The sequence below is a fragment of the Alligator sinensis genome, unplaced genomic scaffold (assembly GCF_000455745.1).
Source record: "Alligator sinensis unplaced genomic scaffold, ASM45574v1 scaffold1207_1, whole genome shotgun sequence".
Classification (NCBI taxonomy): domain Eukaryota; kingdom Metazoa; phylum Chordata; order Crocodylia; family Alligatoridae; genus Alligator; species Alligator sinensis.
The window spans coordinates 464,488-474,537 of record NW_005842867.1 but is presented as its reverse complement, the minus strand read 5'-3'; the positions used below and the strand labels follow the sequence as shown (position 1 = coordinate 474,537).

Genomic DNA, 10,050 nt, shown 5'->3' with positions numbered 1-10,050 from the left:
ATATCTAGAGTGCTCTATCCCTTCTGCATTACCCTCCATGGCATTCACCACCATTGGTTTAGAGACACTAGAAAAAACATCTCCAACTATTCTGTTTAATAGTTATTAATAGGTTGATCATCCATGAATTTGTCTAGTCCCTTTTTGAACCTGCCTATCTGAACCTTTTTTGAACCTCTACCACCTCCTGTGACAATGAATTCCACAAGTTAACCACCTACCACATAACAAGGTACTTTCTTTTGTTAGTTTTAAATCTGTCTAATAATTTCAGTGGGTGCTCCCTACTTCTAGAAGTCTGGCACTTGATGAACACAAACTCCCTGTTCACTTGGTCCCCCTTCATGATTTTATAGACTTCTATCATATATCCCCCCTCAACCTTCTCCTTTCCAAACTGAACAGTCCTGGTCTTTTCAGTCTCTCCTGGGATGGCAACTGCTCCATAGCCCTGATCAGTTTGGTTGCCCTTCCCTGGACCATTTCTAATTCTACTGCATCCTTTTGAGATGCAGGGACCAGATGTGCACACAGTATTCAAGATGTGGATTTGTATAATGGCATGATGATGCTATCTGTTTTGTTTTCTATTCCCTTCTTAATGATGCTCAATATTTTATTGGCTTTTTTGGTTGCCACTGAACACTGAGCTGACATTTTTAGACCGCTTTGAATAATGACTCCAAGGTCTCTTTCTGGGGTTGTAAAAACTAGTTCAGAACCCAGAAATAGGCTGTCACCTACAACAGCTCATGCCTCTTTGAGTTAGTTTCTAAGGTGCCACTCTACCCTTCTTAATACCCGGGGAGATTTAGGTGCCTAAGAATACATAAAAGCTGGGATACATAAAAGCTAGCAGGCTGAGGGGCTAATGACCTATACTAGTATTCTGACAGTGTCAAGACCTGAGTGGTTGTGTGCATGCCTAGTGCCATAAATTGAGGCACTTAGGGAGCTTTATAGATGGAAACTTAAGGACCAAGAAAGTTGGCAGCAACAGCCCCCTGTAGTCTGGAGAGTGGCAATTCTGAAGTGCTCCAACTGGGGAGAGCTATAGGGCCAGTAGGTGGGTTCAGCTGTTCATAATGATACTTTTAAAAATGTTTCCAAGCCTTTTACACTAGGAATTGTTTCAGTTGTTTACTTCTGTCCACACCCACAGGCCATAGAATTTCACCTAGTAATTAAGCCAAATAATTTGTGGTTGAACTAGAACATGTATTTGTTTTTTTTGGAAAGAATTCCAACCTTGGTATAAAGACATTATTTCAGTGATTAACTTCACTCACTCAAAATCATGCACTATTTCCTTTGCCTAGCTTCAACCTTGAGACATTAGATATTGTTATGAAATTTGCCCTTGACTGGTACAGAAAAACTTTCAATAAATCATAAATCTTCTTGCTATGTACATGCTTATTATAAACCATCAAGTCATTTTTCCTTGATAAGGAAGATGGAATTCTTCTAAAACATGTTTTCTATAAGCCTCGTATCAGGCCTGTTGCTCTCTTGTGAACCTCTTCCAATTTTGCAATATCCTTTTTAAAGTGTACATGCAAAAATGGGCACTTTTTATTGATGGTCTAAACAATGTCATGATATAACCTTCCTATTCTGATTAAACACCCCCTTTTCTCTATACATTCAAAGATTTCATATTTTCACTGGCTGCTTGTGTTCAATTGCTTGTCCACCATGACTCCAAGATCCTTTTCAGTGTTTTTGAGGGTATAGTTGCAAAACCCTGTCTACCTGAGATGCATTCTTTGTTCCTGTAACATGTGACTGTGTGACTGGCTTTATTATAACATATGTTGCTTGACTGCACCCACCTTACCAAGCAATCCAGTTTACTACATACAGATGGCCTGCTTATTCTCTCTCCTATTTACCATTTCTCCAATCTTTTTTCATCTGTAAACCTTTTCAGTAATGATTTTATATTTTCATTTAGATCTTGAAAAAAGAATATAGAATAGTATTTGGTTGAGAAATAATCCTTTACATAGACCAGATGACCAACAATATATTCTACTTTATGAATGGCAATAAACAATTAATGCTATGATAATTCTATTGCTTCAGGAAGGTTAATCTCTATTGGATGCTGCTGATGGCATTAAACTTGTTAGTCTATAGCTTATTTGTAGTAAAAGAGCCTTACATACTTTACTGGTGTGGATCCAGATCTGGACATGTAGAGCAAAATGAGGAAGAGAAACATCAAGAATGCAGCAAGTCCAACCCAAAAGGCTATGACAATTGAATCTGTTAAATGAAACACAACATGCTGTATCACTGATCATGAATCAAAAAATGAAAAATAAAGCAAACACATTGTATGATCCCAAAGTATGTTATACCATTTAATTAATTAGAAGGTCACAATTATAGTCATAAGAAAGAGTCTATTGTAGATGGAGAACAGAGGCAGAAATGAGTTATGTCTTATACAAAATTTCATAGCAGGCCAGTCCATAGTATAGTTAGGTATAAAACAAAGGAATCTAATGCTGGATCTATGCTCTAACCACTAGGAAGGTCAGCACTAAGTATATTTTTGGGCAAGCAATATGTTGCACTGAGGAGGATTTTGAGAATTTTAGCTATTTGCATATTGCAGAATTCAGTTTCACACAGTCACAAGACAAAAACAGCCAGTTTAAAAGGAAACCATTCCCATGCTGCTTAGCTTTATGGACTGAGCTAAATTCTATTCTCTGCTAAGTGAGGACAACACCTGTTAAACTCCAAGGGAACTCTGAATCCATTTAAAGGATGGAATTTGCCATGAAAAACTTTTGTAACTAGGCACGTAAATATTGGCCTTCTAGACTCTCAGGATAGAGAAGACAGCTTGTTGAAAATTGATGTCAGTTGTGATTCTAGTGGCATGTTAATCTAATGGAAGAGACTGTGAAGTAGCTCTGACATCTGTAGCAGTTGTTCTCCATCTGTGCTTTAATATTTAGTTGTAGTACTTTTATAGTGTCATAACACGGACTGGATGGTCTCTTGTAGCCAAAGTCTTCTAGTAATGGTCTCAGCAATGTTTTCCACTGGGGTCAGCGCAGTGGGTGCCTCTATATGTGCAATTATGACACATGAATAAACTGCAGAGCTTATTGCTCTGTAGTTTATAGCTCCCGGGTGCACCATTTGAATGTGCACCTGAAAGCAATTAACTCTGGCACAATAAGCTCCGCAGTTTATTCATGTGCAGCATGTGGAGCCTGGGCAGAGCATCCCTGGCTGGCAGGGGGCACCAGGGGGTTAGCCTGCTAGCCCATGGCTGCTCCCCCTGGCTTGGTGTGCTGCAAAGGGGCTGGTTATGGCACGAGGGAGCTTCAGCATAGGCTAGCCAGCAGGTAGCCCCCACACTGAAGCACCCTCATGCCCTAGCCAGCCCTTCCAGTGTCTACATATGAGCTGCTGTGGAGTTTTTTACTCTGTAGCAGGATAGTACTTGTATTTAGTATTACAAGTATTTACAAGTACTATTCTGCCACAGAGTAAATTAGTTTACTCCAGCCTAATAGGAGCACGTGTGTAAATGCTGAGATGTTTACTGCAGAGCTAATTAGTCTGCTACTGCACAATAAATGTCTCATGTAGACATGCCTTAATACTGTTGGGTTCCAAGAGCAGATCACTGGCTGTCCTGTACGCACTTTTGCTTCTGGTGAGGAAAAAGCAGGGGTCACTGGCTCACAAGACAAATATTGACTAAGATAAAGTAAATCTTTACCTCACAGGACAAAAAACATTGATGTTCTTTGAATTAAACTGAATATGTAAGATCTTATGCTTGCATTCATAACATTCAGAATGTGTTGCTGTTAGAGCTACTGATTTGTTATGGAGACTATTTTATTAACTTTACTAACAATTTAAAGTTAGAGCTCACCTGTAAAGAGTCTTCTTAAGAAGAGGACTCTGTAAAACAATTGTGAGAAGGTCCCAAGATATTAGAGTAAAAGCAATAGTCAATCTAAATTTAAAGAGGAGCCTATAAACTGGGGTTTTAAGACTCCCTCAAGATCCGTTCAAAGACATGAGAGAGCGCCTGGCTCTACCATGCAGCCCCCCTAGACACTAAATGTGAGGAGGCAACCCTCTACAGCATCTCTGAAGTCCACAAAAATGGGAGACAGAAGCCAGATAGTGCCCCAGAAATATGAGAGAAATGGAAAATGGGAGTTAGAGTACCAGGCTCTTAGAGTACCCCAAATCTGTAAAGTAGGAGCTAGGGAGTTCTTGTGAAAAAGAGTGTATTTGCACTCTATGCAAAGGCCTGAAATACTGAAAACCTCTGTAAACAGAGCCTGGCCGCTTAGATTCATGCAAACCAAAGCAGGTTTGTTTCTTAGTAATAATTTTGTTCATGGCATTCACTTTAGCTAACCTAGAAAAAGCTATTTACATTAGTGATTCAGGAGGATAGCAGAATTGCTACAGACTTTGGGGGGGGGCGCTGATCTCTTCAAGAAGAAACTGAAATTCCCAGAGTGTTTTTAGTCTCTCACAACTGGGATTTTTCCCTTGTTTGCAATAATGGTTTTCAACTGTTTCATTATAAGACACTTTTGTATTACTATATTTTACAGTTATCATTAATGTTGTCTTTTACAACCAAACGGATTAAAGGGTAACCTAGGTTGTTTGGTTTTTTAAAAATTGTTTTAGTGAAAAATGAGTACAACCAATTAATACTATTAGTAGAAGGGAAAAAAATTCTTGCCTTCATATCTGGATTCAGGTTTATCCATAATAAAAGTATACTAGTTCCATGGCATTTAAGGGCAGACAATTTAAAAAGAGGAGGAGGAAAACATAAAGATTTAGACAAGAGTTTTATATTTAAATAAAAATCAGGTACCATTTGAAATATGTAGCTCTAATTCCATTTCAGGGATTCTGCCCACTATGTAAATCATTTGGGGCCTGATTTGACAAAGCACTTAAGTACTTGCTAAATCAGTCACCAGAATGCCTCAATAATTTGATCAGTTATGTTGATTCAGACTACATTTAAAACTCAATATTTGGGGAAAACAAAGATTATTAGTCTCCAGGTTACGTTAATATACTTGGATTTGGTGCATGACACTTAGTTTACCATCAACTAAAAATAAATATCTAAAACGTACAGGGATCTAGTTCCCCTGCTGTGCAGTATTTTAAATACAGGATTCATAGTTCAACTTGCTTTTAAGTTTTCATAGCACTATGATAGCTGTTATAATGCATTATGAAATGATAGAGATCATGATGATGAGCTAAAGAGGAATGCCAGATTAAAGAAATAAGGAAATAAGTAGCAAATGTGTATTCAATTTGTGGCTCTTCCTAACTGATCAAAATACGGCTTCTTTTTCAATAATATATAAAAATGCACAAAAATTTCAGTGCAAACCTTGTATTTCAAGAAGGAAAGATAACTGGCAAATCTGTAAGCATATTAATCTATTGTTATTCTACTGTACAAAATAGCCAGGAATATGTCAAACCATTTATCTGCATTTCAGAACAATTTTCAGTTAATAAAGAGTTCAATAAGCTGTCTTTCCAATTAGGAGTTAATACCAAAATATTTCTAGAATATACATTCTTTATACTAAATAAAATAATATTGTACCATTAGTATCAGCTGGTATTAGAACCCAATCAGCATATATTGCCCAATATATGTATTCCAGTACGGTCTATATTACAAAGAGAAAACACATGTAAAAGAAACTAGTCATCCTATTCTGTTTTCTAATGCTTCACATAGTAGATTAGCTGCTACATGTAGTACTTACATTTATGAACCTTCAACGTCCTTCCATCTACTGGAAATGGATCAAAATAGTCCCAATAATATTCATAAGACCAGTAATACTCAGATGAGTTTGTTCTGTTAGCCATTTCAGTAGTATATTTCAATCAGCTCTGCTCTGATCTGATACTTTGTTTCATTGTACTTTGGAGTTCTCAAAAAGACGCTGAGTACCTGATGCCTATGTAAATTGTTCTGGAAGACCTCACATCCTGCAGCTCAAGGACTGCTCAGATACTAAAAAAACTTAGCAGAAATTAATATCAGCCTGTGACAGACATTTAATACTAAACTTATACACAGAGGGGGTTAGCCTTGTTAGTCTGAAGTCAGGCAGAAGCAGTGGCATACCAAAGGGAGTGAGGCATGGGGAGGCCATGCCCCTGGGTGCTGGACTGGTGGGGCAGGGGTACTCAGTCCCCTGGTGGCACTTCCTGTTTTGCCACTGGTGATTCCTGGCTTGGCAATTGGCCGCCGGGCCCTGCTCCCACTTAGCGTTTGGCTGTTGGGGGGACCCTCCCTCCCCACTTGGCGATCGGCCATGGATTGGGGGGGTGCAAATGGAAGATCCATGGTACACCACTGGGCAGAAGGCAGGGAAGGGTGGCACCTGAGGGTGCCTGTACATGAGCTGGGAGGCTGCTCCAGTACACTGTAATTACAGCACATTGGAGCAGACTTGATACCAGCTGAAGCATGCTAATTAGTGTGCTCCAGCCAGCCTCCACGTCTCATGTATCAACGTCCTCGCACTACAAAATGTTGGTGGGGACACTTTAACTAAAACTTGTTCAACAAGCTTTAGATAAAGCACCCCTGCCACTATTTTGAAGCATGGGGATGCTAATACATGAGATGCTCTGGGTGCTTTAATTAGAGCAGCTCTCAGAGCCCTCTCCCTCACCCCCAAATCGCGTGAAAATGTCCTGAGAGACTAACTAGTTCAGAGCAGCATGAACATTTGTAGGCAACAAACTACTTTGTCAGACACCTACCTTCTACCAAACTTATACGTGTCATCTACTGTTTAGGTAGAGAAATATGTACTACTTCCCATACTGTTTTATACTGATACAGATGCAAGGTAGACAGTAAAAGAACGAACAAAACCCAAGCTAAATTATAACTCGTCACAATGAGTGCCTAGCAACAACGAAAGAGATATTCTTGACCGGCCAAATATAAAATATACTAAAAACAATACTGAATATGTCATATACAGACCCCTAAAGGACCTCATGAAACACTTCATAAACATAAGGAAGTATTGAAGCAACTATACATTATGTATGAAATATTAAAAATGTTTGTGTTTTAACACCCCTTTGGTTCTGCCAAAAAACAACATAAAAATAGAGCCCCGCCCCATCAGCCTAGAAGCAAAATAGATTCATTTGTGTGCTAATAAATTAGATTGAGCATGTATGTTTATGTTTGTGTAGGCACTTCAAAGGTTGCCAAAAGTAACCTTTGAAGTGCCTACACAAATATAAACATACATGCTCAATCTAATTTATTAGCACAGAAATGACTAACATTAACAGAGAAACAGACCCTCTGTTAGTTTTTAATTCTATCCCTAAGGACTATGAGATGCACCATGGCTTTTCAAATCAGAGATGGCAATTTATTCAGATGCAGGTCCTGGAAAACTTCATTCTCAAAGGAGACAGTCTGGTAATAGGTTTAGTCACTATAAAGCATCTGTCTAAACAATGCCACATTTTTCTTTTGCTCTGGAGCAAAGGAAATACAGTGGAAGTAGAATCTCTACTAGCATTTCCAAAACAAACAAACTGTAAAGGAGCACTAAGGGGTGACGCATAGCGTGTGCATGTGGGTGCATGTGCACCCCCTAAGCGTGGCAGTGCGGACCCTGCAAAAAGGGGGTGCACTCCCTGCCACACCGCCGCCAGCCCATGATCACCCCTGGTCGTGGGTGGTCACTGACCTCTGGTCGGCACTCGTCACCCCTCCCCTGGCTGCCGACAGTGCCGGTGGTGTCTGTGGGAGCTCCCCACTCTCTGCTGCCAGGCTCCCGCTGCTGCCAGTGCAGCCATGCCCCTCCCAGCTGCTGGGGGCACGCGCCATTCATGGGAGCACTTATTTTTAACGTGGGCTGGAAATTAGAAATAGAGCAGTTGGCATCAGGTTAGTTAAAATTAACTCTAGTCAAGATCAAAATATGCATCTACCTCTCTATCTTAGATCCTTCTGTGATCCACTTTGCAGCAAAGTATCTGAGCACCTTGCACTCTTCGACACATTTTCAGAATACTCCCTGCAAAGTAGAGAAGTAGTGTTTGCATTTGGTTGTTCAAAAACTGAGAAGTAAAGACTTCCACGCAGACCGTTATTCCCAACAGACAGTGTGAGTTCGTGCCCGGTGCGCTATTGCCAATGAACACACAGGGGTGGAGGATCCAACTTAATCTTTATTGTTCCAGTCTGCGCAGAGAGGGGTGCTTGGCAATCGTTTGCAAAGCAAGCACCACCGGTTTCTACCTTTGGGTACCTTTTATACATATGTTTGCAAGTGTATCGCTCAGTGATTGGTTACAAGCCACTGACATAAGACATTCTCTACTGAGCATGTCTCTATACCTATGTTTTAGCCATGTAATTCATTTACATACATATATGTTTCATTAACATACTTTTGCCCTGCCCAGGGGTGTGATTTTTAGCATTATAATGAGACCTTTTTCTGAACTTCTTGCTATCTTACAAGTGTCAGGGAGACATTATCCTGCTGGTGTTAGGGAGGCATTCCAGGAATCCTCCGCATCCCACACACTGTACTCTGCAAGCATCTCTTAACACACACATGCCACACCCCTCCCAGCATCAGTAAGTTGCCTTAAGTATTCAGTTAGATATAGTTTGCAAAAGCTAGATATACCATAAAAAAGATTACATAAAAAGATTACAACCCTACACTGTAACTGGATGTCTGAAGTCCACTGATTTCAGTGGGAGTTGGGTACAACCCTTTAAGGATCTGGGCCTCAGCGACTGGTACAGGGTCACCATAGAAATCTGTGGCAAAACAGAAATGGAACCCCGCAGATCAGGATAGTTCTTGGTCCATTCTTCCTTCTGGTATTTTGGGGGTTTACAAGCATACCGTTCTCTCCTTAAGAGAACATAGTGTTCTCCCCTTGGCTTTGTGAAATGCCTGTATAAACCAGGGAGACGAATGAATTGTAAAGAAGTTGTGGTAAGACTGACTCTGAATAAATGGGTATGGCGTATACAAAGTAGGAAACAGAAACCAGGGAGGGAATTAATTGTTCTCCCTTTGTCCTTCTGCTAGCCAGGCATCTTCAGGTGTTGGGAGGATGGCTGGCTAGCAGAAGGATGGCGGCACCACCCACATGTGCCACAGCTTGGGCTGCCCCCATGCCTGGGCCAGGCGGTCCCGCTGTGGGCTGCACACAAACAAAATGCCTTAGTAGACTGGATCTTGCCCACCCCCAGTCTATGAAAATGCCTGGCAGCGCTAAGGGGGCGTCTGCCCTGCAAACGTGTGGAAGGTAGGACTTTTATTTGTGGGGGTGGGTACTTGTTATTGGGCCAAACAGTGTCGTCGACTCTCACGATTTTTAGCGTTGTTCTTAAAGTCTACACTTTGGGAATTTTAAAAAAGTAGCTCTCTCTCATATATATAATATTATACAATGTATGTGTGTATATATATATGTGTGTGTATATATATATATATATATATATATATATATATATATATATATACACACTATGTATAATATAACATTTTATATAATATAGATATAAAAGAAAAAGCTATGCTTTTCACGTTCCCGAAATGTGGCCTTTAACAACAACTGCCCAAAATCATGAGAGTTGGCAATGCTGAAAGGCGGGCGAAGTCTTTGGGTGGAGGCAATATCTTTTATTAGACCAAATAAATAAATAAAACTCAATGTTACTGGATCAACGCCCAGGCGGTCTTGCACCCAACCCCGGCCCCTCGGGCATGCGCACACCAGCCGTTCCCTTGCACGGACGCCCGAAACCCCTTATGGCCCGACCGGCAAGGGCGCCAGTCACGTGACGAGTAGAAAGCGGGCGGGGCGTACTCCTGTCCACTTCCGGAAGGGGAGGTGGGACTGTGCCGTGGGGTTGAGGCTGCGGGTGCGTCGCTTCCGCTGCCGGCGCTCGCTGATTGGCTGGGGGGCGCCAGCGGGCGGCTGGCCGGCGGGGGG

At 41.0% G+C, this 10,050-nt stretch overlaps 1 protein-coding gene across 1 annotated transcript in view; it reads right to left on the bottom strand.

The window, feature by feature from the left end:
- The window catches only part of MRAP (melanocortin 2 receptor accessory protein), a 15,495-nt gene extending 9,371 nt beyond the window's left edge, over positions 1–6,124 (bottom strand). The window contains exons 1-2 of the mRNA XM_014525717.2: positions 5,808–6,124; positions 2,172–2,271 (exon numbers count right to left, since the gene is read on the bottom strand). Coding sequence (XP_014381203.1) covers positions 2,172–2,271; positions 5,808–5,913 — 206 coding nt within the window. The 5' untranslated portion in view covers positions 5,914–6,124. The remainder of the gene's footprint in view (positions 1–2,171; positions 2,272–5,807) is intronic.
- Between the last annotated feature and the right edge of the window lie 3,926 nt (positions 6,125–10,050).